Source organism: Rattus rattus, chromosome 3 (genome assembly GCF_011064425.1).
Source record: "Rattus rattus isolate New Zealand chromosome 3, Rrattus_CSIRO_v1, whole genome shotgun sequence".
NCBI classification, from domain to species: Eukaryota; Metazoa; Chordata; class Mammalia; order Rodentia; family Muridae; genus Rattus; species Rattus rattus.
This window is the reverse complement of record NC_046156.1, coordinates 99,669,396-99,696,311: the sequence shown is the minus strand read 5'-3', so window position 1 is coordinate 99,696,311 and position 26,916 is coordinate 99,669,396. Positions and strand designations below refer to the sequence as shown.

The 26,916-nt window shown below is 41.5% G+C and overlaps 2 protein-coding genes across 16 annotated transcripts in view; one reads left to right on the top strand and one right to left on the bottom strand.

Annotated features, from left to right (window-relative positions):
* The window catches only part of Supt20h (SPT20 homolog, SAGA complex component), a 33,154-nt gene extending 13,030 nt beyond the window's left edge, over positions 1 to 20,124 (top strand). For 6 of the 15 annotated variants that reach the window (XM_032898402.1, XM_032898398.1, XM_032898400.1 and 3 more), the window contains 17 exons: positions 513 to 652; positions 1,282 to 1,438; positions 1,527 to 1,583; positions 2,355 to 2,426; positions 4,385 to 4,542; positions 5,435 to 5,461; positions 5,999 to 6,031; positions 6,805 to 6,913; positions 7,257 to 7,356; positions 7,619 to 7,777; positions 9,433 to 9,739; positions 10,321 to 10,481; positions 12,527 to 12,582; positions 14,578 to 14,697; positions 17,450 to 17,555; positions 18,924 to 19,027; positions 19,695 to 20,124. In XM_032898402.1, coding sequence (XP_032754293.1) covers positions 513 to 652; positions 1,282 to 1,438; positions 1,527 to 1,583; positions 2,355 to 2,426; positions 4,385 to 4,542; positions 5,435 to 5,461; positions 5,999 to 6,031; positions 6,805 to 6,913; positions 7,257 to 7,356; positions 7,619 to 7,777; positions 9,433 to 9,739; positions 10,321 to 10,481; positions 12,527 to 12,582; positions 14,578 to 14,697; positions 17,450 to 17,555; positions 18,924 to 19,027; positions 19,695 to 19,832 — 2,004 coding nt within the window. In that variant the 3' untranslated portion in view covers positions 19,833 to 20,124. Of the gene's footprint in view, positions 1 to 512; positions 653 to 1,281; positions 1,439 to 1,526; positions 1,584 to 2,354; positions 2,427 to 4,384; positions 4,543 to 5,434; positions 5,462 to 5,998; positions 6,032 to 6,804; positions 6,914 to 7,256; positions 7,357 to 7,618; positions 9,008 to 9,432; positions 9,740 to 10,320; positions 10,482 to 12,526; positions 12,583 to 14,577; positions 14,698 to 17,449; positions 17,556 to 18,923; positions 19,028 to 19,694 lie in introns of those variants that run through there. The other 9 variants (XM_032898412.1, XM_032898407.1, XM_032898413.1 and 6 more) reach the window with 6 other exon arrangements.
* Exosc8 (exosome component 8) lies at positions 20,040 to 26,607 on the bottom strand. Its single transcript, XM_032898414.1, has 11 exons — positions 26,539 to 26,607; positions 25,838 to 25,874; positions 25,688 to 25,751; positions 25,278 to 25,351; positions 24,312 to 24,357; positions 23,563 to 23,668; positions 23,427 to 23,472; positions 22,532 to 22,628; positions 21,106 to 21,226; positions 20,540 to 20,646; positions 20,040 to 20,257 (listed from the first exon to the last, which is right to left on the bottom strand). Exons 1-11 carry the CDS (start codon positions 26,553 to 26,555, stop codon positions 20,142 to 20,144), a joined length of 831 nt encoding a protein of 276 aa, XP_032754305.1. The 5' UTR covers positions 26,556 to 26,607; the 3' UTR covers positions 20,040 to 20,141.
* Between the last annotated feature and the right edge of the window lie 309 nt (positions 26,608 to 26,916).

Sequence of the window (26,916 nt, the reverse complement as noted above, 5' to 3'; positions counted from 1 at the left end):
TTGCCTGTTACTTTGGAGAGAGGATATCAGTGATGTAACAACCCTGTGTGAAATGTGCTTGTGAACTAAGATTCAGTTTATCTGTAACTCGTAAGTGATGAGGTTTAATCCGGGCTGTTATTTTTCTGTCTATAAGGTTGAAAGTTCTTCATGTTAGAGACAAACTTGCAGTCAACACTGGAGAGCAGAAAGCATCATTTTCTTAAGCTGAGAACTGGTAAAAGGAGAGAATATAATTGTTCTCAGTTATTCTACCATTCCTGAATAAACTGTATTTTAAACAGCCAAATAAATATCCACTCTTTGGATTTCACTATTTTATGCAACATGCAAATAACTCAATTTCCAAGTTTCTGTATCTTGTCAGATTTACATATTAATGTTCAAACATGAATTACTACATTTTCTTTATTTTTTTAGCAAACTTTCTGGGAATATTTCTGGGTTAAATGGTGTATGTTTACATTATCAAAAATGCATCTGAGGCTGACATATTCTACTGGGTATTGCAGGAAGACAAACTTTTGCTTGAGAGCCAGCTGATTCTAGCTACAGCAGAACCACTGTGTCTTGACCCGTCTGTGGCAGTAGCATGCACGGCCAATAGGCTGCTCTATAACCGGCAGAAGATGAACACTCGCCCAATGAAACGGTAATAGCTGGCTTGTTTGACACAGGCTCTTAAGTTTGACACTGTTGCTAGCCAGAGTGCCCTTTCCCTCAGCATGTGAGTGCTGGATTTCCAAGTTCACAAATGCGATTTTTAGTGGCCTTGTATTGTGGATTTGTGTGATAGACCTTTTTAAAAAATATTTTCTGCCTTATTGTAAAGTAATATATTCTTCAGTCTTTTAAAGAAGGAACTTTTTATAAGTTTTTGGTCTGTTCCCCAAAGTGGTTGTGAGGCTGTAAAAAGGCCAGATAGGAACAGAAGGATAGTTGCTTCATTGCTTCCCAGCATTAATTAAAAACAGTTAACAAAGAAACTGTGTGTAGCTTAACGAGTTTTGAGAAAATAGAATCACAATTTTAGCATTAGTTTATAATGACTGTCTCTCTAGTTCTGGATTCAAATTAGTGTGGCTGCATGGTCATGAGTATTTTGTCTCGTTCCTTTTCTTTCACCTATGTTTAAGGTGCTTGCTGGTGTGTGTGTGTGTGTGTGTGTGTGTGTGTGTGTATGCTGTAAGTAGGTTTGTGATTGAATTTGTAATCAGTGCATGCTCTTTCTTTCCCGTATGTGTTATGAGTTGTTGCTTCATTGTTTCCAATATATTGTAGGTGTTTGAAGAGGTACTCCAGGTCCTCCCTGAACCGGCAGCAGGACCTCTCTCACTGTCCTCCTCCCCCTCAGCTGAGATTACTTGATTTCTTACAAAAGAGGAAGGAAAGGAAAGCAGGTCAGCATTATGACCTCAAAATTTCCAAAGCAGGAAATGTAAGTAGTCAGTAAGGTGCTTGATGTACTAATAGGCTGGCTTTGCTTTAAGTATTTTTGTGTAATTGTACTTTTTTTAACGTTTCAGTGTGTAGACATGTGGAAACGGAGCCCCTGTAACTTGGCTGTGCCTTCTGAAGTAGATGTAAGTTCATGAAATGCTGCCCTCTAACACAGGGCCAAAGTGCTTCCATGCTCTTAAAGATTAGTAATATTAGAAGTTTGGAACTCCCAGTAGTATTCTTTACTAATAATTTACAAGACACATGAATGCTGTGATCATAAAGGTGTTATGAAGGATTGTTTTATTTCATTTCCAGTTTCTTTTAGTGTGTGTGTGTGTGTGTGTGTGTGTGTGTGTATACACACGTTGAATAAAATGGATATATATATATATATTTGGGGTGAGAGAGAGAGAGAGAGAGAGAAAGAGAGAAATTCTTTGCTTCTACCATTACCATGTTGTTCCTGGGCTTCAAACTCTGAACTTCAAGTTTCGGTGGCAAGAAATTTACCTGCTAAGCAGCCTTGCCGGTTTATTTAATTCTATATGATGGTTGTTTCAAAATTAGTCACTATTTCCAGAATGCTTTTTGTAACAATTCTAATGGTTCTTGCTGTTTTAATAGTTAAAACACAAAGCCAACGACATCTGTGGACTCTGTATACAAACCAAGAAAGAAAGCCATATTGTCTTCTTATTGCATATGTGGCCCCCAGGCAGTGCTCTTAATCATCTACAGTCAAACATACCACACTAATTAAACATATCAGGAGGGTTTTAAACTTCTTCAATACAAGTGCTTGGTGATGCTGCTGGTTGAAACCCTGAGCCCATGTGTTTTCTGTGAATTGTGCAGGCTCTTGTCTTTGTTCCCATACTGAACCCATTTTACTCAACATCTTCATTGTTTAGGTGGAGAAATATGCTAAAGTGGAGAAATCGATTAAATCTGATGACTCACAGCCAACCATGTGGCCAGCTCATGTAAGTAATCATTCCAGTCTCTTTGACTAATGATCCAGTTTGCCTGTGTATTTTTTGTTTTGAGACAGAGTCTCTTGTAGCCCAAACTGGCCTCAAACTTGCAATGTAGTCAGGACTGACCTGGAACACACTGCTCCTCTGCGTTCATTGCCCAAATGCCAGGTGTGCCTCTGCTATATTTGTGAAGTTGTTTATAAGCTGGGCTCTGAAGTTATTAATCAGAAGACTACTTGTAATGTGTAACTTTTTTTTAAAGTGTGTTTGGAGCTCTTTTGGACTTCAGGAAAATATTATTAACCCTGAGTGGGTTTTTCATTTTACAGAGCAGTTTTAATATAACACTGCCTTTTTTTGTGTGGGGCATCGGAATCCATGCCTGTAATCTCAGCTCTTAGAGGCAGAGGCAGCAAGCTCCTTACTTGGAAGCCAGTGTGGCCACTTATGGAGCTACTCAAAAACCAAAATAAGAGTCCAGTCCAGTGGTCCGTAACTGTGAGTCCAGAACTAGGGAAACTGCTGCTGGGAAGAGATGTCTTTGAGATCTCACTGGGCTATGTAGTGAGACTACATAGAAACATAGTTTACAGAAAACTAGTGTGTTTTATGTTCTGGCTACATGCTGGTGGTTCTCACTTGCCTTTGTTTCAAATTAGTGTATTCTCTCAATGGTGTCCTTGTTTGAGAGGCGGTTTCCTGTGTGACCTAGGCTTGCCTGGACCTTTGCTGTCTTTACCTTTGTTGCCTCTGCCTCCTGAGTACTAGGCCACAGGTATATGCTGCAGTGCCTGGCCTAAAGACATGTTGAGTGGAAGTGATGTGTGGCTCTGGGCTGTCTCCCTGGCCTGAAGAGATGCTGAAGAGTTAAATTTCAAAAAGTTAGTCATAAACAAGGTCCGGACTACCTGAGGGAGACTATAGGGCTTGCCGGACCATTTGGAGCTAAAGAGTTAAAATAAAAACTTCATAAAAACTACAAAAGAACAGCAGATAAGGGGACAGGACAGAGCTGGCCTGAAATGTGCCCGGCCAAGCCTAAAAACAAGGTCAAGGGATTGTTCCAGGAAGAGGGGGCCATCCAGACGGATGACTCCCTGCTCTACAGATAGAGATAAGACGTTCTCCTATATTGAGAACACCCCAGCCCGCACGTACTGCTTGCAGATGAGACCTTGTACCCATTTCCCCTTGCTGATAACCACACGAAACCCCTAGCTTCTTCCTATATAAACCCCTGCCTGAAGAGGCTCGGGGCCAATTCCTCTGTCTCCTGTGTGAGATACGTGTGGGTCCGGGATCTCGTTAATAAATGCTACCTCTTGCTGTTACATCAAGACCGGCTACTCGTGATTCCTGGGGGCACCCCATCCCATGATTGGAGCGAGAGACACGTCCCCGTTTAGGGGTACGCTCTTTCAATGCCACACTGGAACACTTAGCGTAAAGGACCATGGAGAAGGGGTTCTGTGCTATGGTTCTCTCTGAAGGATTGAGTCGTTACATTTATTTATTTGCTTATTATTTGTGAGACAGGGTCTTACGATATAGTTCTACCTGGCCTAGAACTCATTTTGTAGATCAGGCTGGTCTTGAACTTAAAGGGATCAGCCTGTCTCTGCCTCCCAAGTGCTGGAGTTAAAGACATATGCCACCATACCTGACCAATTCGTTTACCTGTAATGTGGAACTGGCCACACCAGCCATGGGCTTTTGTTTGACAGTTGGATGAGACACTACTTGTTAAGTGCTGTGACAGTATTCAGTAAATGGTTTTTATAATACCATCTTTATAATCTATAATACTTTTTAATAATAAATGACTCAATGCACAATCATACATAGCCTTAAACTTTCCTTCAGTGCCATGTGTGTATACCAGACAAAAGTCAGTTTTTATTTTATTTCATTATTTGTTGTTGTTGCTTGAGAAGAAATTACTTGGGATTCTCTTTTCTTTTCAGGATGTAAAAGACGATTATGTATTTGAATGTGAAGGTGGTAATCAGTATCAGAAAACAAAGCTGACCATCTTGCAGTCTCTTGGTGATCCACTTTACTACGGTAAAATACAGCCGTGGAAAGCAGATGAAGAAAGTGACAGCCAGATGTCTCCATCCCAGTGAGTTCTGATGAGTATATGTAATAGAACCCATGGAGAACTACCAAGGAGCTGTCAGCTAGTGAATGCGTTTTCCTCTGGGGATTTGGTACTTGATTTATACCAGTGTGTTTTGACAGTGGATGTGAGTGAGGTTGAAACACAGTTGCCAAGTTCTCTAAGTTACTTAGAATTAGTTTTTAAAGTGCAGATATTTTTGCGGTAGTCTTGAGATTTTGTTGTTGGTATATTTATATTATTGGCAATTTCTGTAGTTGATTTTCTCAATGGTACATCATTAGTACTAATTATCAGCTTTGATTTGGGAGTGGCTGGGGAGTGTAGGCAGGGTCTGAATCCCTAGCTGGCCTGGAACATGCTATGGAGACTAGGCTGGTCTCAGCTCCCTGAGGTCAGCCTTTCTTTGTCTCTGCCTTCTGAGTGCTGCGGTAATTTTGATTGTATGGTTACTTGAGTATTTATTTTTTAACAAATCATGAAATGAAAAAAAATATAACTCAGTTGTATATCAAATTATTGTTAAAATCTTTACCAAAATTTGTGAAGAATGATGGGTTTTAGAGTTACTTCACCCATACTTAGATAACAGTTAACATGAAAAGCTAAAAGCAGTTCCTCAGTTAACAGCTCTCAGCTGGTCTGATTATGCTTATTTCTGACATTGTCCCCTCATTCAGCATTGAGGATGTGGCAGCATGACTAACTGTAAGGGCACAGTAGCTGCTCCGCAGTTCCACGGCCGTGGACTGCTGTGGGAGACAACTGATGCCCCTGCCGTTACCCTGCAGCATCTGTGCTCTTCCACAGTCTTCTTGTTCAGAACCTGAGAGCTTTGACGCTGAAGTCTGGTTTGCCTTAACTGAGTGCTTCTCTTTTTCATTTTGTATTTCAGCTCCTCTGCTGATGATCATTCAAACTGGTAATTAAAAAAATAAGATTCACTTGTTTTAATATGTTAAGTCATGATGTCAAAATTTAGAAAAAAAAACTTGGAAAAGATTTCTCTTTAAATTTTTTTTTTTTTTTAGAAAAGATTTTTATTTGAGTTGGCAATAAGCTTCATTCTCGTCTAAAGCAAGTTTAAAAATGACTTCCAGAATTGAACTAAATGAATGAAAAGCCATAGGTCTCTCAGTTGTTGAGTAATTTTACTAAAGGGACAATGTTTGTGAGCTTGTATAGTGGTTTTTGATAATTTATTCCAGATTGTGTAAATTATAAATCAACATTAAAATAAATTTCTCCTAAGGTAAACCAGCCAAATTGATTATTTTATGATGAATGTACAATTTGAACATTATTTCTCATGTTTAATTAAAATTTTAATATCATGATACATTGGTAGTTTTTAAATGAATTTGTACTGCTGTGAATAAATATAAAAGACTTTAAAGATTAACCCAAGATGTTTTAAGACACTCTTACCCGAGACTTCTCTTTCTTGATACCATTTTAGGTTTATTATTGGATCAAAGACTGACGCAGAGAGGTAAAGTGCATTTGCTTCTTTATTTTTGGTCAGATTGGATGTGAATATGTATTTTTGTAGGGTAGAATATTCTATATTTGAGTCACAGATGTTGATTTTGCTGCATATTTAACTGGACATTATATCATCATTACTGTCTTGGGTTAAATCACTTAATAAAAGCTCCGAGGTACATTTTCTTGATATTTTAATGAGAAGTAATGACTGTATAAAATACAGTTCGTTTTAGGTAAGAAAACTTAGGTATGTGAGTGAGACAGATGATTTTAAGGAGGAAGTTTATAATCCCAAGTCCAAGGAAAAAGGAATGAGATGTTTTGTTGTCTGTTTATTGGTTTAATTATAATCAAGGATGACCTTATAATTTCTATATTAGAAATAAAATCTTAAGTGGTTCTCCCTCCACCATGTGGTACACATACATAGGTTGTCAGGCTTGGAGGCCAGCACCTTTGTCATCTCCACAGCACAGAATACACTTAAGATGGGATTTCCTCATGTAGCTCAATCTAGTCTTAGTCTCTTGGCCAGGCTCTGTGTCTTTCTGCTGTGGAACAGTCAGCCTGTGCTGTGTATGTGGCTGATGACAAGTCACATACATGAGGCTCTAGGTTTATGTCATGGCACTTGTGGTTGGCAGTTAGGGGCACCTGTCATATTTTCTGTTAAATCTGGTGAGACTTCTTTTCCTATAATAGCATTGCTTATCTCCTAGATGATTTGTGTTTAAGACAGATTTGGCCAATCCTTACCTGTTTTTCCTAACATTTCAGGGTGGTTAATCAGTACCAGGAGTTGGTCCAGAATGAAGCCAAATGCCCAGTGAAGATGTCTCACAGCTCTAGTGGTTCAGCCAGTCTCAATTCTGGAGAAGAGGGAGAAGTACGTTCACATGGCTTCTGCCTTGTACCCATTGTTTGTCAAGGAGTCTTAGAGACGGCAAGATTGTAATCTTGCTTTCACTTTTAGCTTTTTATTGTTCTGCTTCGCTTTGTGTTCAGAGCTTCAGAAGTCCTCAATGATAGGTACAGGTTGTTATTCCTGTTAAAGGTTGGTTGAGAAGGCTGGCCGGCGTCCCTTCACTCTCTGCTCTTCTCTGGGACTCACCGTGCTGTGGATGCTACAGTTTGTGACTGTCTAACCCTGAGTACAGTTAGGAATTTCATGTAGGAGTCATGATATTAATTTAATCTTAACAGTTGTGTTTAATGTCACTCCTCAACAGCCGGAGACCTCCTCCATTCAGTCTTCAGTTTTGGGAAAGGGAGTAAAACATCGACCCCCACCCATCAAACTTCCCTCAAGCTCAGGAAATAGTTCCTCAGGTACAGTGAAGTCCTCATCTCTGTGACCGCGTCATCACTTTCTTAAAATGTTACTCATGTTTACTGTCAGAATTCACAAATCTGTGACTTAGGTTTTCTGTGTTCTCGTGAGTGTGTTCTATGTGTATACTCTTCGCTCCCGGAGGTAGCAGATTTGGGTGGGTAGTGGGATCCGAGCTCTGGTCTGTGTGATTGCTCACAAGTGCTCTTGTATTTACTGCACCATCTCTCCAGCCCTAGGGGATAATGTGTATTCTTCCAGGTAACTATTTCACAGCACAGCAGGCCAGCAGCTTCCTTAAATCTCCAACTCCTCCACCGCCATCATCGAAGCCCAGCCTTTCTCGGAAGTCATCTGTGGATCTCAGTCAAGTTAGCATGCTTTCTCCTGCTGCCCTGTCACCTGCCAGCTCATCCCAGAGTGAGTCATGATTTAAACTCTTGCTCAAATTTTCCTAAGTTTTTTTTTTTTTTTGCATTGGTGTTTCTTGAGGCAGCTTTTATTCAATCTGTGAATAGTGAAATTTGAACGTACTGTGTACCCAAAATGTATAAGTTGCATGAAACTCCAAGTAGACTTCTTGTTGGCTGTATGTATTTCGTGTTTACTGTAATTGTATTTGCTTTTCTGTATCTGTGTATGCACTTTGTGTATACCTTTCTTTTAGGTTTGTTGCTTAAACATCTTAAAAAATTGCCTGGCAATAAGATTGCAAAATATTATTTACAGTGCACCCTAGGATCTTTTTTCTTACTATATAAACTGTGGCTAATACTAAAAAGAAAATGTGAGAATGAATTATTGGAGGTACTGTCTTTGTATGTGTAAGACACCAGCTGGTTCCAAGGTTACATGCAATAAATGGAAAAGTAGTATTTGAGAGCACGTCTACACTTCTGTAAGCGGTCATTAAATGTGATAATCTGAACGTAGGGAAATAGAATTCTTACTTCTGGATTCCCTTTTTAACAGCAGGTAGAGACAATATAGGAATGTTAGGTTAAATTTGGGCTAATTTCTTCAAATGAATATCTGAATAAGTTAGGTACTAATTTAGGGGGATTCCAGTTTTTTAGCTTTTTTCTTTTTCTTTTTTCCCTTTTTTCTTTTTCCTTTTTGCTTGGTGGCTAGTGTGTGCTGTCAGTGTACTGCACAGTGCTAAGATGGTCCTAGATATTAAATCTGCATCCCGATAGCTCAAAAGGTGTAATTTTTCTGCCTTCTTGTTTTGCACAAAGAAAAATAAATAAATTTTCTGAAAGTCTCATTCACACTTCTCGTGTTGTGGGTATGGATTGTGGTGATCTACTGCACACAGTTGTGTTAAGTCAGGGTGGAGTGACAGCTTCTGGACATTCCACATCTCTCTCCTTTCTTTCTGCAGGACATGAAAGACTAAAAAAGGAAACACTCAAAGAGCTTTGCTTTACTCTTTTTGGTTTCATTTTTTTAAATTTTTTTAAGTTGATAAAACTGTGCATACTTCATTCACAACAGATTTTCTATACATTCTACATTTAAACAGAAGTACACAGTTACTGTTAAAGATGCAGTATTATCTGTAAAGTACCTGCTTTGTTCTTTGTAAACTTCTTTGTCAGGGTAAACGTGTTATGTTGGGAATTAAACATGTGTATCTCGGTGCCATAATTGATAGCCTTGTGTAGCTTACTAAATACCTTGACAGTTTATCTCTGACAGTTATAAGCAGTAATTTTTTAAAGCAGTCTTGAATTAGTGAAATCACAAATAACAAAGATTAACTTAAATTCATTCTCAGCCTTGTAGGCCAGACAGCGTATAGGAGACTAACTTTCATTGGGTGTTGTGGTAGAGTGTAAGTGTATTTGCACGGTGACCTGTGATCCGGAGTGGGGTTGTTAGGTGATATACTGCATCCTTAATTGTAATTGAGTGTAGCAACCCTCGTGGATTGTGTAGAGAGTTAACACTTGCAGTTAACTGCATTGAAAAAATTGGAACAAATTTGTCAGCGCTAAGATTCCATTAACCTTATTTTAAAAGGACCAGCCATTTATAACAAACTAGCAATTTTTATTTTTCTCAATGAGCAGGATCTGGAACTCCTAAGCCATCTACTCCTACACCAACCCCTTCATCGGCCCCACACCCTCCTGATGCTCAGAACTCAGCTCCTAGTACCCCTTCAGCCACCCCATCTCCCCAAGATTCAGGCTTCACCCCTCAGCCCACTTTGTTAACTCAGTTTGCTCAGCAGCAAAGGGCTCTGAGCCAGGCAATGCCTGTGACAACCATTCCTCTTTCTACCATGGTAACATCTATAACAACAGGAAGCACGGTCTCCCCGGTCATGGCAGACTCTGCTGGGCTTAACTCCATCAGTGTAGTGAGCGCTGCTGGGTAAGTTGACAATTTAAAGACAGTTTTATTTGTGAGATTAAGATAAATTGCATATTATACTGAAATAGTTTTTGATATGGTCAGGAGCTGCTTCATATGAAGGATAGAATTTTAGTGACAAATCTATTTCCTGTACAAAGATGTATTTCCCCGTTGCCCAGATTTTGTCGTTCGCCTGTTACTGTCTTTGAACCACTTGGGCAGGACTTTGAGTCTCTGCATTCAGAAGTATCTAAGGATGTGCTCACTACCTAAGTCAGCTCTGTCGCACTTCAGCACTAAGATAAAACTTGGATTAGAAAGTGAAATTAAAAAAAAATTACTGTATTTATTTTGGGGTTTATGTGCCACAGTGTATGTAGAGGTCAGAGGGTGACTTGCATGTTTTGGATTTTTTTCCTTCCATCATCTGCATTTTAGTGGCAAGTGCCTGCTGAGCATCTCACCTGCCCTAGGAATTACTTTTTAAGACAGAAGTGATGGGACTTGCTTTATAGCTTTCTGTCGTTGTTTTGAATCTGAAGAATTGTGAGGCTGGTATTTGCTTTCATGTATGTAACGCTCTGTCCCTTACCCTGCAGTGGAGCCCAGGCTCTGAAGAGTGGCTCAAACTCCATGCTGGGCTGTGACACTGGGGCCATACCTCCTGCAGGACAAAGCCTGTGCAGCAGCGGCCTTCTGCCATCAGGAGGTCTCTTAACAAATGCACTGCCCAGTGCCATGCAGGCAGCTCCTCAAGCAGGTCAGAGTATAAGTTCATGTGAAAGGCTTTGATTTACCTTGTTGCTTTGGTTTTTTGATGCATTTTTATAGACAGGGTGTTATGCAAAGTGGTCTCACCCTAGATCTGTGCTGAAGGTGACCTTCAGCTGATCCTCCTGCTTCTACCTCACTGGGATGACTGGTGTGTGTCCCCATGCCCAGCCATGAAAACTGTTACTCAAGGGCATTGCTAAAAGCATTCAGTGTTGCTTTTCATAAAGTTTTCTTTCTCGGATACTTGAAAAGCCTTTTGTAGTTCTGGTATCTATCAGATCACCACCTAGCAAACAGCTTCAGGGAAGAAGCCTGTTAAATCTGTAAGTCTACATACATCATGTCTTCTGCTTTAGAATAATAGGGAATGAGATTAGTTACAGTTACCTTATTCTTGTTTATGTAGAAATACTCCAGAGAAAACAATACAAATGTATATTCTACTGGAAACAATAGCATGGCAGCTAAAAGCCTAGATTCTTATTTCTGTAATCTTTGGAAGTTGCTTTTTTCCATCATTTTCCCCAGAAATAAAGTAGCGATCAAAATAATAATAATGTCTCATGGGAGAATGAATATAGGGCACGGTAGCTGGGCCAAGAGCAGCATTCAGTGCTGCTATTCTTTGTAGTAGTACAGGTCTTGGGCAGTTATTACCATGTGGCCAACAGCAGAGGGAACAGGAGTGCCCACTATGATGCCTACAATAAAGGTTGTGATGTAATGCCTGGGCAGTTCCTTTTCTTAGCCTTCTCAGTTATGGTAAACCTAGAAAATACAATATGTTATTTTTTAATTCTAGTTGTGCTTATTTTAATGAGAAGGAACCATGGGAATTAAAGTCACATCCTGAATTTTAGATGCATTGGTAGCAGGTTTACCACTTAAATCTCCCCCAGCCTCAGTCTCATCTGCGTGACTTGACTTGGTTCTTAGGAGGAAGGGAAGGTCTGCTAGTGCCTTAGTTCGGCTGGAAAGGCACATGCAGAGGCCATACCCCTTTGTAAGCTCTGCCACCATGAGACACTAAGTGGATGCCAAACACAGATGCACAGCAGTAAAATCTCAGCCCTCTCTCCCCAGGGACTCATTCCTAAATGGGGTCCACCTGAGGCGTTCTCAGTTTCTTGTATAAGCCTCTGATGATATCATATACAAATTCTCTGCATCTCTTTCTGTAGATAACAATTTAACAGAGGACTACGTCTGTTACATATGTTGTTGTTTATGAGATTTCCCACTTCTTCCTCCCAAATCTTGTGATTACAGGCACAAGCCACTTTACTAGATAAGTTTGAGTCTGTATTCAGATTGATGTGGACAAAAATTTCACACATGTTTTGAAGAGGCCAGATGGGGGCTTTTGAGACAAGGTCTGTCTTTATAACTTTGGCTGTTCTAGAACTCTCCTTAAACTGGCCTTGAACTCAGAGATCCACCTCCTCTGCCTCCTGAGTGCTGGGATGAAAGGCTCTCACCACCACACTGGCTAATTTGTACATACTTTGAGACCAACGTCAACAAACTACAGTGTCCAGCCTGCCAATAATGGTTTTTACATCTGTATGTAAGGTCAGAGTCAGCCTCCAGGCATCTCATCAGCCCTTCACCACGTGGGCCCTGGGGTTGCACTCAGGTGGCAAGTACTATTACCTGCTCTTTTGTTTTTCTTTAAATTCAGAATTAACAGGCCAGTATAGCCTAATGTTGGTTTCTCTCTCTCTCTCTCTCTCTCTCTCTCTCTCTCTCTCTCTCTCTCTCTCTCTCTCTCTCTCACACACACACACACACACACAAGAGTGAGTGTTCTTTTAACATTTTGGTGATTGATATTTTGTATGCAAAATTTAGCAGTTTTTGATGTAGCTGAGGAATGTGAGGAAGTGACAGTTAAGATGTGCTTGCACAGTGGTGGTAGTTTTGTCACCATCATGGTGTATACATAATCCCAGGTGACTTTTTTCAATAAGAGAAGTGAAGATGTCTCATTTGTGATACTTTCTCATTATAACCATTAATTTTATTTAACAGGTATCCCATTTGGTTTAAAAAATACTTCAAGTCTCAGGCCTTTAAATCTACTCCAGGTAAACCTGAAACAATACTTTTGATTTAAATTTTTATATTTTGATTTTTAGAAAACAATGTGTATTTATACATGTTAGCTTTTGAAGTTTATTCAGAATCTTCTAAGGGCTTATGTAGTGCTACCTTTATGTAGTTACGTGTAAAAAATAATAATAAAGGGTGTTGTGTAGACAGGGCTTTCATTGTCTTTACTCCCTGCCCAGTCGAGCTAGCTGCCCCAAAGAGAGTTCCTGGAAAGGCACCGCCTATGAGAGTGGTAGATGTGTGTCCTGTTGGTTTTTGTGCTTGATGGTGTCAAAACGTGGGAATGCGTTATTTTCTCCAAGGATGACGATGCTTTCTTAATACAGTGACAGATAACAATCATTCTGTAAATGTTTGTTGGGTCTAATATAGACCTGATGGTGAGGCCTTGCCTTTTTTACATTGCTATGTCACCGTATCCATAAAGCAACAGAAAATGAACCTGCTTCCCATGGGGTTGAGGGCCTAGCAGTGCAAGAGAGAGAAGAGAACTAAATAGAACATGCTGGGTCCCGTGATAGCTCTTTTACTTGCTGGACCTTCCGTCGCTTGTAATTACTTATCCGATTACCCTGTCTTCTTCCACATCCCCTTCTTCATGTGTAAATCTTTGTAGTTCTAAAAAGAATATAAATATATAAAATAATGGGTTTCAGAATGACATTTGAACACATGTTCTTTTCCATACTTACCGTTCATCCCTCTCCCTAACTTGCTCCTTCCGTGCTGGTCCTTTCTTCCTCCCCCCACTTGGAGTGTGCTCTACATACTATTAGATGTTTGCTAGTTCTTTTGCACTTTTCTGCTGTTACTCTCAACCTGCTCTACCCTCTTCTCCACGGTCCTTTGAGCTAGTGATTTGGAAAATGGATAGTTGTCCACAGAGAACTTAAAGATAGACCTGAAGATGAAGGTCAGATGATAATGCAGAGCTGACGGTTACTGGGGAATAGCAGTACCTGCCACATCAGCTAGCCTCATATGCAGTCATAACTGATTGGGAAGTCTGCTGTGAACTAGAACTTTCTGTACCTGGATACCTGCAGATCAGTTGCATAGCCATCACTGATAATGTGCACACAACTAGAGGTGGCATTGCTTTATTTACAGTTACTTTCCTTCATGTTGTGTTAACATGTGCTTAAGAAGTCTTCTATGACAGAGATAAAAAGGAACGAAGACAAAGACTTGTCTACTGGCGAAACAGAAACCCTGAGCCTGGGCTTTGTCACAGTTAGTGGGTTTAACTTTCTTAACCAAAGGTTGCTATCTTTAAATTTAAATTGGATCCAGAATAAGAGCGACTTAGTCTCCACAGTAAAGGCTCGCTCTGACCAACCCTAGAGTTTCTTGCCCTGTTATATTAAGTGGTAATTTTTAGGGCTGTTGGCAAGACTAGAACAAATTTGGGGGCTGGGTTGTGTTACACACATTTCTGAAACATACATACCCCTTTAACTTTTGAGATAGGGACAGCTTGTGAAGTTCAGGTTGGCTTTGAACCCTCCCTTGCCTTAACCTGCCAAGTGCTAGGCATACTAGCACCACAGTGTGTCCTTATGTCCAGTTAGTTTGTTCAGTTCATAGCACATGCAGTGATCTTTTATGCTGATCCATAAGAAGTGATAGATGTTAATAAGCTGTAAATTTGGATAGTTATTAACTTGAATCAGGAAAATTTGTATTTGGAAATATATATACACCAAAAAGTAGCAGGACTTAAACATAATCTCTGTGCATAGCCTGATGAAGGCCAGGCACCTTGTTTCGTTTGCTCCTCTGGAAGTGCTAGAGGCAGGCCCAGCAGCTGAGTCCCATCTCCCACCTTCTCTCGCTGTTCTCAGCTGTTTCTTCAGAGTCAAAGAGTGCCTGACTCCCAGTAAATTACCCATGAATGTTTTTAAGGAAATTTAAATACTTCACATGAGAACAATGGAAAGGCAGCTAATTCTTGTTTAAATTCTGAATAGCTTCCTGGTGGTTCACTCATTTTTAACACCCAGCAGCAACAGCAGCAACCGCAGCTCTCTCATTTTATACAACCACCTCAGCAGCCTACAGCTTCAGGTTCCCAACAGCCAGAGGAGCAGGTATGGGATTTGTTAGTGTGCGCGCGCGTGCGTGCGTGCGTGCGTGCGTGTGTGTGTGTGTGTGTGTGTGTGTGTGTGTGTGTGTGTGTTCACTATGGATCTTAGGACTTTTCATATTTCTCCTGTTTTAATTTGTTGGAAGAAATAGTTCCAGAGTTGTTTCTCTTTATCAACATCAGTAGCTGCCAGTTATTCTAATCACAGCTGTTTTGAATGGAGGCATCCATTTTGCCAAGTGTCACACAGCCAGTGAATGGCAGTGGCTGGTGACCCCACCTCACAGTGTCTTTTCTGACCAGCCTATATCTTCTGTTTGTAGAAATGTATTGCTGTTGTAATAGATCTGTCTGTGTTGTTGGGAAGTATTGGGCAGTGGGAAGAGGATGTAATTAAATAGGAAGAGCGTAAAGTGCAGTCTGGGGAGAAAGGGAGAAGTGTACCTGAACTTTGAGTAGTCTGTAGACTCATTCGGGAAGCTAAGCACACTTGTTCCTGGGTCCCAGCTTGAGTGGCTCAGCTGATGCTGAAGACTACCCAGCCACCCTCTTGCCTAGCTTCCCTTCAGGTCTTCAGTGGATGGAACCATCCCCTAGGAGTCTCAGAGAAGACATGTTGAAAACTTTTTCACACTAAGGGGGTTGCTTTGTTGAGAAGATGTCTAGTTGTCTTTCTTTCGCTTTTAAAAAACAAATGTTGCTTATCTTCTTTCTGTCCATGTATGGGTTATGGTGTATGTGAGGTCAGAGAACTGCTGGGAAGAGGGCCTGTCCTTCTTCCACTCTTGGGTTCTGGAGTCAACCTTGGGGACAAGTGCCTTCCCTGGATGGAGGGTTACTGTGGGAGCTTTTTGTTGTGACTGTTTTTGAGGCAAACTCTTGCTCTGTATTGCAACATAGCTTGGACCTGAGCAGTCGTCCCCAGCACCTCGGTGTGAACCTGCCCATTTGCCTATTTAAGTTTACTTTTGATGGTATTGGGTACATTCACATAATTGCATAAAGAATCTTTATCTTGCAAAATTGAAACTTGTTTTTTTGTTTGAGACTGGGTTTCCTCTGTGTAACAGCCCTGGCTGGCCTCAGAGATCCTCCTACCTCTGCCTCCCTAGTTCTGGCAAGGCATGCACCACCACCCCAGCTAAACATTGGCAGCCACCATAGTGTGTGCTGTGTTTCTATCTTAACCATCCTGAGTGCATCATGCAGGGAGGTGGGTTCTTATTCCGAATGTCCTTTTGTGTCTCTTACTGTGACACCAGACAGATCATTCATTTGGATATGTGAATAGAACTTGTTGGGACTCAGAAATGCTCTTACTTTGTCGAGACAACAGTATGGTGTTCACTGTCCTGCTGCATTGTGTTACATCCTCACCAGCAGTGTGGACCTGGGTCACAGACTGTCCAGATCCTCACTGATGGCTTACTAACTTCTGCTGCTGGGGTTTTGTTATTTGTTTGTTTTGCTCAGTTTCTTTTGGTAGGTAGGGATCAGACTCAGGGCCTCCTGCAGGTTGGCATGCGCTCTACCCCTGCACTTCCTGTTTCAGCCAGTTTTGTTTTGAGTAGCTCCTGTCTAAGTGAGTATAAGGTGTGAATCTCCCAGGCTGATGGAGTGGGACAGCTTTTCTGCATTTGTTTCTGTATCTTTGAAAAAACAGTCTTTCTAAATCCTTGGCCTATGTTTTTTAACAAGGTTGTTTGTTTCTGTGTTGTCCAGTTGAAGACATATATACATACTTATGAGAATTCCCAATAGCTCCTCCCACTTTGGGTTACTTTCTGGCTCTGGTCATGGCCTATGCAGTTCTGATACATTCTGTACACACGTTTACTCTCTCCTACTGTGCTTTTGGCTTCATATTGGAGAAATAATTGCCAAGTCAAACAACAAAGCCTTTCTCCTTTATTTTCCTCTTACGAGTTCTGCAGTTTTGTCTTTCTTACAATTTATTACAATGCTTTCTCTCTTTGACTTTATATGATCTTGAGAGGGCTGACAAGAGTCTATCTTGTTAAAATATTTTTATGTATGTGGGTGTTTTGCTTGTATGTATACCTATGCACCATGTACTTGCATGTTACATGTGGAGGCCAGAAGAGGATGTTGGGTCCCTTGGAACTGGAGTTACAAATAGCTGTGAGTCTCCAAGAAGAGCAGCCAGTGCTCTTAGCTGCTGAACTCTCTCTCCAGCCTGAATTATTTTAACTCTTATAATCTTATTTAGTTGTTTTGCCGAAGGCCCTGAAATTAAGTTTGTCTTTGGGTTGGCTTAAAAACCAATGTGTGTGTGTGTGTGTGTGTGTGTGTGTGTGTGTGTGTGTGTGTGTGTGTGTGTGTTGTGTGTGTTGGTTTGCAACAGATCCTTACCATGTAGCCCAGGGTAGCTTCATACTCCTGCATTAGATCCAAGCACTGGGATTGTAGCATGAGCCACAGGTCCAATAACGTCTAGATCATCGAGTTGAGTAATTCTGACTCACTCACTGTTTTTGCATTTTTGAGTTTATTTCACAGTAGCATTGCTCTGGAGGTGAGGCAGGGTTTTTGATTTTAGGGGGTATTTTGTTGTTTATTGTTCATTCCAAGGACTGGGTTTCATATACTTTAATTCTTGCTACTTCTACATGTGTTCAGCATATCCTATGCTACTGTTTATTTTTCTTTGTACATGAGAGAAAAACTGTCTTTTCACTGGCTCAGGAAGTTTTACCCTTTTTGCACTAGCCATTTGCTTTTTTTTTCCTCCTTAGGGTCCTGAACAAGGGCTAGCTGCTCAAGAACAAGCCTTAACTGCGCAGCAAGCTGCTGTTGTTAATCTTACTGGAGTAGGAGGCTTTACCCCGTCACAGGCAGCTGGTAGGTATCGCCCCGACTTCCTATGGAGAGCTCATTGTGTAAACTATTCACCCTTCCCTACTTGCAAGCAGTGAAATATTTAATAGTTGGCCAAGAGCTTTTTCTTTAAAAATTTGGCAGTTGATTACAAAAGCTCGAACTCACATGCATGTTTCTTTACGATGGTTAGCTGGCAAGCTTTTACATATTTTTCTGAGTTTCTATAAAGCTGTCAAAGCAGTTTTCCATACTTGTACTATAAGTGGCTTTCTTAATTACCTGAGACCACATTTTCCTAGATTACGTAATTTTCCTCAGTTTGCAGTTACATGAATGATTTAAATCTTCATAATTAGCAAAATTTCTGTGAGCTACTTGTTTATAAAGATGAAACTAACTTGAATGCTCCCACTTTCAGTAGGAAATAATAAACCAAAAGTAGCATTATATTGAATTGAATTCCTATTTGAATAAGCCATGTGATAGAATTTTATAAAGAAAACATTAAAAAGCCATTATGGAATTTTAAAATCAGTCAGTGAATTGTCCCTGTGTGCTAACTATGCCTTTAGCTTTCTATAACTTGGCTTCCAAATTTACATGTCCCTTAGGAGGAGTTATCAACATCTGTGTTTTGATAATAATTCTTAGTAGAGTTGTAATTTAGAACTAGTGAACTTCCTAATGCAGATGTGTAATTAATATGCCTTTGCCACAGAAGTTACAATTCTTTTAAGATAGCCATAGTATGATTTATGAAAAGAATTATAGACAGATCTTGAGAATATGTATGGTTTCAGAAAAATTGAAGCCAGGTCTTGAGCCTGTCGCCTGCATTTGAGGGTACAGACTGGTTGGGATGGCCCTGTCAACTGCCTGTTCCAGTTCACCTCTGCTGGCTCACTGATTTTAAAAGAACTTACCACTTAATGCCATATCAAGGTGGCTTCTTGACCAAGTCCATAGATCAACTTCCATGGTGATGAAAGAGGATGCTGTGGAGGGAGGCAGGGTGTAGCTAAGGCTAGAGTGCTTGAGCACTGCAGATGACTGAATACAACCGAGGGAAGAGAATCAGGACTTCATGGTCAACCTCTTCTAGTGAGTTTGAGGCCAACCTGGGATGAGACTCTGGCAACAACAAAAAGAGTCATAGACGAGGGAATACAGTACCTTAGCTTGTGAACTCCCTTCCCTCTGTATGGCTAGAATGTCCTGGAATCACTGACACTCTTAATTAGTAGACTAGATTTATTCTGAAATCTTTAAGATTTGATACTTAAGGTTAATTATACTGCTTCTAGTTTTTCATTTTCTGTGTTGTCCTTTTCTAGCTTTGGTTGCCTTCAAACTTTTTGACTGGCCTGCTTTCCCCTTCTCCCTCTGTAGTGTTGTCTCAGCTTGGCTCTGCCGAGAACAGACCAGAGCAAACCCTTCCTCAGCAGAGACTCCAGCTCTCCTCTGCCTTTCAGCAGCAGCAGCAGCAGCTACAAGTAATCCAGCAGCTTCACTCTGGTTAATTAAGACACTGGGCTCCAAAAGTACTGTACACTGCCTTTCTATAGGGCTGTCTCTATACTGTTTCTATACTGCCTGTCTGTTAAGGCTGAAGCAATTCAGTAACTTAGTCAATTTTATTTAGACGTCTGACATGTTAAATGCCAGTCAACTTGGAGCACTAAGTGTATTTTATAACTATTATATTTTAAATTCTTTCTTAAGGTCTTGGTGGCACATTCCACACACATCCTTTTAATGTGCATTGTATTTTGAGAGTTTTAAGTGCCAATTAACTTTATAATTCTGTACTGTGGAAATATTACTGTTAGTAAATGTCATACATGTTTAGGAAAATATTCCTACTATTTTAGGAAAGGATGTCAGCATATTGTGATCGACTGAGTGTTGGCTTTATTTTGCTATGAATTACTGTAACAAAATGGTAATTGAAGTTGCTGCATTACTGCAGTGTGGACTGCCAGGGCTACGTAACGGATAATGCAATCTCTAAGCCCTCAGCAGGCTCCTGCTCTGCCCTGGTTTGGGCAGGCAGTCCCCTTGGTTACCCTGCCTTCTCCTTCTCTGGCTGTTCTCATCTCTCCTGGGGAAACACCTCCACCCATGCACCTAGCGTAACGTGATCTTTCCCTCCCTTTGCAGCAGTTGCGATTCTTGCAGCATCAAATGGCTATGGCAGCAGCCGCCGCACAAACAGCCCAGCTCCATCGTCACCGGCAGGCAGGCAGCCAGTCAAAGAGTAAAGTGAAGAGAGGCATGCCAACCACTCCAAAATTCTGAGCAATTGTTTTCTCTTTTTTATAAAACAAGACCACTGAATGAAAAGAATTGTATTTCTACTTCATTTCCCCGAAGATGTCAGTATTTTACATTGATATATGTGCACACTTTATATAGAAGCAAAACCCTGTGATTCTTACATGGAAACATAGTTCAATGTTTTCCTGTACATACCAATTACAGAAATAACGTAAGAAGTACTAGAAATATCTTTCAAAGAATGTAATTAGGTATTTATTTAGTATAAAAGGCCTGTGCACAGTGTAACAAATACAATTTTTACAGCTGTTTTGCAATCGTGGCGTCTGTTCATTTGTGTTTCATGCTCTGAATTACTTCATCCAGTAGTTTGCTCACTTCTTTGTGTCTCGTTACTGCTCGACTCATGCAGTCCTGAAGTTTAGCTCCAGTCAGCCCACTCCCACCTGAAAAGTCAGCCAATGTTTGGTGTTTTATGAAAATTGAAAATCATGGCAAATGGGGTTTTTTTGTTTTTAAATCAAATCATCTAAATTGCTGTGGTCTCAAGAATGTGGGTTAGTTTTATTAGGAAGACCTACAGAGGACAGACGTCCTAATTTTAAGAACGATACACAACACTTAAAACAGCAGAGAAGCCCATAAACTTTATTTAGCTAAACAGTCAAACACCCCGCACTGCACTCAGTACCGGACAGTGTTTTATAAACGCAGTGGAAAGCACATACCTGGCTTGTGAAGACAGCACAGCTTGCCTTCCTCATCCATTACTATGGTTAAGGTTCCTGTGGACAGGTGCTCCTCCTCCCCGGTAGGATCAACTATCAGCAAAGTGCTACATTAAAAAGAAGTGTGGTGCGGGGAGTAGGCATCAATTCTAGTAACTGACTAATTTCAAACAGTACCAAAAGGCATGCCTGCTCTAGCCTGGGTCTGGAAGAGCTAATTTAGGACTGGAGGAAGCCAGAGCAGAAGCAGCGCCCAGCAGTCCTGTACTTGTAAACACCTTTCTCTTCAACTTGGGAATAAAATATCTTAAGTTCCTCAGCAAATGCTGGAGCCCCAAAGATTCCCCCTCACCACCTGGAAAAAGGCATAAGGAAACCTAGGGGCAAGTAAGGTGAACACAAGTTGTCCTATACAACAGGATGTCTATGCGTGGAAGGTCTGACCAAAGGAACTGCAGGGCACGGCTCAAATCACAATTTAGGGCCTGGGGACAGCTTTCTCGTGAAGACAGCTAAATAATAAGGCCTTAACTTAGAACCCAGAATGTTACATTGGATTAACTTACTCATCAAACACAGCAAATGAAGTAGCAACTGGGTTTGCTCTAACGTTCAAATAACTTTTCTTCTTTAAATTGACTTCCGCTAAAGCAGTTTCTTCGTTTATAGTAACTTCAGGCAACTGTACTGAAGAAAGGTAAGAACGCATGTAAAGTGGGTCTGATGTACAGCTTGGTTTCTATGCTTTCTTAACTTTCCCTCAGTGTAGCTTAGCCATAACAGCTACTGACTGCTTTGACAGGATCTCACTGTGTAGTCCATCTGGCTTCCAGATTCACTCTGGGATAAGAGTTGTGTGCTACTCCCCTAGATTCAGGAGAGTTTTGTTATGTATGTCATAACAATTGAGGTGAATATGAAGAGGAAAACCGCTTTACAGAGTATCTTATGATCCAGCCAAGCCGACTTTTGCCTTGTTTTATTTTCCCTGAGACAGGGCTTCTCTTTGTCCTCCTGGGCTCCTGGGCTGTCCTGGAACTCTGGAACTCTGGAACTCATTCTATAAACCAAACTGCCTCAAAGAACCTGCCTCTGCTTCCTGAGTGCTGGGATTGAAGGTGTGTGGTCTTGAAGTGTCTCCTATTTCATAACACTCATTTGCTCATCCACACTCTTGAAGCAGTAAGTGCTGCTCTTTGGCATTGTTACAGAGGAAGCAAGCAGACTGGATGAATACACAGATACCACTAGTAACTGTATCTTCCACTCTGAATTAGCTGGACCCTGTTCTGTAGTCTAACTGGCCTCAAAGCTGCCATCTTCCTCTCCTCCCATGTAGTGATTATGAGCACGCACAGCCATGCCTGGCTTAGTTTTATCATCAAGTCAACAATGTGGAATGATCAGAATACTCACAAGTGAAATGCTAAGACATTGTCAAGCGGCCTGGGCCCTTACCAGGAAGCATCACTATCAGAGGCGATATTTATGGCCAGTCTGCATGAACCACCTGGATTACAGTCAAAGTACTATCCAAGTTAGTGGATTCTGGGAAGGACTCCTGCCCCAGTGACTACTGGGGTAGAGAGTCAAAGCAATCTAGAAGGCTACAGATCTAAAAGAATATAAAACCCAGAAGTACATTTTTAGAAAACCCTGTAGAGCTGACTAACTTGAGAACATAACCTGGGCAAGGCAGTTCATATTTAGCCTCCCAAATGCTGGTAATATTGAGACAGAAGGATCAAAAGTTCAAGGGCACCCTGGGCTATGGCATACTCTGTCTCACAAATCAAAAATCGTGAATGATACAAAATGTCCATAAAAACCTGTAAATTCTACCATGTTGGACCACACAGCCACTTCCGAGTTCACTCCAGCCCCCAGACAGGATGGCACACCCCTGTAACCCCAGCATTTGGGAGGGGAAGAGTAGGTAAGGACCAGCTGGACTCTATTTGTAGGAAAATAGTCTTTATTAAGGTTGCTTACCATTCTTTAAAGCTGCTAACAAAGCAAACGTGCAGGCATCCAAAATGTTCCCATCGTAGTCTAGGCAAATAAGGTCACAGTATAGAACCCAAGCAAGCTAAAATAATTGACACACAAGAAATTAGACCTGATAACACCATAGTGCTTTTTCCTCAACTGAAGAATTACAGAACCACTGGTTAGAGAAAACTAGTCTTGAAAGTCTAAGATCTCTTTTTTTTTTTCCTTAAACCTTTAAGTAGGAAGTCAAAGTGGTCAGGTCAGGTTAGGAAAGTTGGGCTTTGACTAGCAAATCAAGAGACAGACCTGACTACGCCCTTGAATAGAGTCAGAGGTGCAAAGAGGAAGTTTTATTCTTGCTGCTATGTTAGCAAATGGAGGGCTCAGCTATAATATGTGCTCTCTACTGTGTAACGAAGATTTTATAGTAATAGCACTATAAATCTGCAAGGGAAACCAATGTAGGAACATACTATGTGCTATCCATAAATATCAGCGTAAGCAAAACCTGATCTGCTGTAAAGGATAAAAGCTTTTTTTTTTTTTTTTTACTAGCAACAGGGGGGGGGGGAGCGGGAGAGGGAGAGAAAGAAAACTTAGCTCCCCAGACATGCTATCTGATAACTGGACAGGATGGCACACACCTGTAATCCCAGCATTTGGGAGGCTGGGAAGGAGGAGGTAAAAGACCAGCTGGGTACACAGTGTGACTATCTCATTAAACTAAATAAAACCCAGCTGGAAAAGATTTATGACACAATTGTTAATTTAGACAAATACAGAGTAAAATGAACTTCTACAGAATTCCTTCTAAACTCTAAAATCTCAGGGTTTAAGGTTGATTAATTCCCACAACCACATTAGACCACACAGCCACTTGAGAATCTGTTCTTACCTTCCCTGGAGAAATGCATAAGTCCTCTTTCTTAATTATCTGTGAGCTTGATTTAATGATAAAGAACACAATAAATGTGAAGGCAAAACACACATGATAACGAATGATGATTAAACTTTTATCCTAACAGTCTTACTTCTCAATGACATCTGCAATGAACTGGCTGGTGACTTGAGCCTCTTCTCCAGGAGGTCCAGTCCGAAACCTCGATGAACACAGCGGTGGTAGGTCCACATTAGGGACTGAAAGAGACAATGCAGCTGTGAACTAAACCTTACCCACAGCTGGGGCGACTGGTAAAGGAACTGCTTCACAGCACAGGGGATTAGCCACGGGTAGACTCTTCAGGTGTTAAACATGGCAGTGTTAGAATTAGTCTTCTCAGATTGCCAAGCTCAGAGGAAAATATTACACTTAATGTTTTGCACAGTGCTTAAAAACAACCACAGGCTTCATAGTTTCTCGGGTTTCTTCCCTCAGATACCTCAGTCTGTAGTAGGAAAGTCCTCTGCTCACATCCAACTATTAAAGATTTAAATGTTGCTTCCCACTTTATGGAAAAGATAATCCAAGACGAAAAATATTGTCCAGTACTTTAAATAGAGTGCAGGCAGGATTTTAATCTGCAATGATGGTTCCTTGAATTAGGGCAACCGAGTATGTAAATAAAAACTGTCCACACAGGGTTGGAAGTGACGTTCATGTGATGTTCCCTCTGCTATCTTCTCACAAGCACAAAGCTTTGTGGGTGAGGGGTGGGGGTGAGTGGGGTTGGGGGGTGGGAGTGTTCTATTTCTGAGCATTGGGAACTGCTATCTATTTCATCACAAGTTAGCTTTCAACTTACTCGAATATTTGTTAAAATTCTAAGACTATTTAACTCACCGATATATCCTCTATCAGGGGCATCTACTGGTGGTGCTGCAAATTCCTACAAAAGCAAATAATATATTCCAGTGAGAGAAGCCACTCAACACGATGATATTCTGGCCATTCACAGAGGCTGTACCAAAGACCACTTCAGCCAGTTAGATTACGTTGAGCATCTGGCAGGGGCCCTAGGACTCCCAGGGAGGTTAAAGGACAGTATAATCAAACTCTGCTGCTCATCAACCAGGATCGGTGGGATTATGCCCACTCTTTGTGACTTGTTCAGCAGCTGAAATCTGAATTTAATCCCCAAGTGATACACAACCAGGCCAGGGAGCTAGTAGTGGCCAGAAGTGAGGAATATAGCAATAACTAGCCCAGTGCCTGCAGATCCACACAACAGACTGAGAGACTTGGGGCGAGTTACTTATCTTTCATATTTCTCTGCTGACACACGGACAGATAAGCAGTACCTGCCTACTCCCAGGGGCCCAAGTGAGACAGTGCCAGTAAGTCTCAGATAGAAACCTGGCAAAGAGTATGAGCTCTGATCCTTATCACTTCAGCTTAACCACAAACCTAAACGAGGAGAGTTGCTCAGGGTAACATGAGAAAGCGCAGCTTTTGTCATTAGACTCTGCCTACCTTCTACGTAGGGGCAGAGATTGGTAAATCTGTAGAACACCTAACAAGGTCAGCAGGCACTCACTACTTCTGTGTGACTGACGATTAAAATCTATCAATGGCTAAACGGTATCACATAACAATCTCAATTTCAAAAACAATATTGCCAAAATCTTCAGTATGAAGTAGTGAGGATTCAGGTTTGATCATTTGCCTTATAAAGAATTAATGATGCACACATGTTTAAAAAAACAAACTTGATAGAATATCATTCTAAATATCAGTCCGATTAAGAGCCACTCCTAAGCATGAAGCTAATTTGGAATTCCGACGCTTACAGACATACAGAAAACCTACTGCTTTAACTCCACAAATGACTGTGGTGTTCCCCAGCTTCACTAGAGCAGAGCCATCCGCTGTACTGATCGAACCTGGAAAGGTAAATACCATATTTATTTAAAAAAAAAAAAAAAAAAAAATTAAAGAAAAAAAAAAAAATAAGCACAAAGCCTCCTACAAAGTAGTTTAAATTTTTCAGTTGTCTCGACAAGTTCAGGCCGTATTACTACTTAACGTTATTAATTTTTCCCTTCTGTCTCCAAATCCGAACTAACGTTTGGATCAACTACAAGGTTGGTGTGATGATAAAAATCTCTTAACATCACCAAATGTCTTAGACATAGCAGAGCTGGTGGGAAACTATGTGGCACCAAGGATAAATAAAGGTGGGGGCTGTCCCACCCAACTGAAATGAAGCTTATCCTCACCTATGTTGACAGTTGTGGTTCTGAATTCACCAAGTTCTCTTCCATCTGGACGGCAGTTTTCTTTCTAAATGTTTATAAGGAAGCAGATTATGTATTTCACTTAGGCTGCAGAAAACACATGCTCTAAAGTACGAAATCACCTCTACTCACCAGAAATCTCCTGTAATACTCCAGCGGTTCCACAGTTCTGAAACATGTTTAAAATGTGTCTAAGTCAGTGCATGCTAAAGCGTAAACCCAGAATTTAAGAGTGTGGTGGTTGAGACACCAATCCCGACAAGTTCGGGGTTTTGAAACTGTGAACCATATTTACAAAAGCCATATAGTAGCAACCAGTTTTCAGCCGCGACCTTAACTGTGCCAAAAGGAATGGAGGCCCTTGGCACACTTAGAAGAGGGTTATCCTGGGTGTCAGTCACATCACGTTTGCTCTGAAGTGGGGAACTTAGCGTGACTTCACTCCGTAAGCCGCATTTGCCAGTATCTACAAATTTACCACGGAAGAGTGTATTTTTACAGTTACGGGAGCTCCGTTTGTCCACATCAACTACACGCGGCCAAAAGTTACAGCAGGTATAGGTGCACGCACTCGCGGACACGAGTTTACGGTTTGCACGAGTGGGCGGGCAGCTTTGGGTCTAATCAGAGCGCCCCCAAAGGTTTCAGTCCCTTCCGAAGGCGGCACTGCGTTGAGAGCGGCGTTGCACTCGGTTAAGAGGTCAGGGTCGTCCTGGATGTGCTGTCCCTCAGCGCCTCAATGGGCAGAGCCCTCCCGCAGCCCTCAGGATTCCCAGCCCGCCAACACGCGCAACACCCGCACCAGGGCCTCTTTTGCGCGCGCTACCACTCACTTGAACCCGGCCGCCATTTTTCCTGCGCGCACTGCGCCTGCGCAGCCCTCTGCGCCTGCGCCCTCCCCTTGGTAGGCGTGGCTCCAGCTCAGGGCACTGTTTGGAATCCTGGGTTAAACAAGTGTTGCCGGAGGCTGCTGTTCCCCCGCGCACAGGGCATGAACACCAGCTCCGGCCACCCGGAGCGTCCCGCTCGTACCTAGTTAGAACCAGGCCTGTGGGGAAGAGCCGGGGTCGATACTGCTCACAACCGCCTGCAACGCCAACCCCCGGGGTCCCGCGCCCGGATCCCCACGGGCGTGCGCGCTCGTGCACAAACATCCTCACACACACGCAGACGCGCGAAATGGAAAGGGATGACTCTAAAACACTCCACGG

Bases quoted from the DNA above. Each gene is read 5' to 3' on its own strand.
- Exosc8 (XM_032898414.1), bottom strand. The intron at 24,358-25,277 runs GTAGGTTTTCTG...TTGCTTTTGTAG, and splicing joins TCATTTGTGGAGTTAAAGCA to GAATTTGCAGCACCACCAGT. The intron at 20,647-21,105 runs GTAAGTTAATCC...TTTTTAATGTAG, and splicing joins TCATTTGCTGTGTTTGATGA to CACTTTGCTGATAGTTGATC.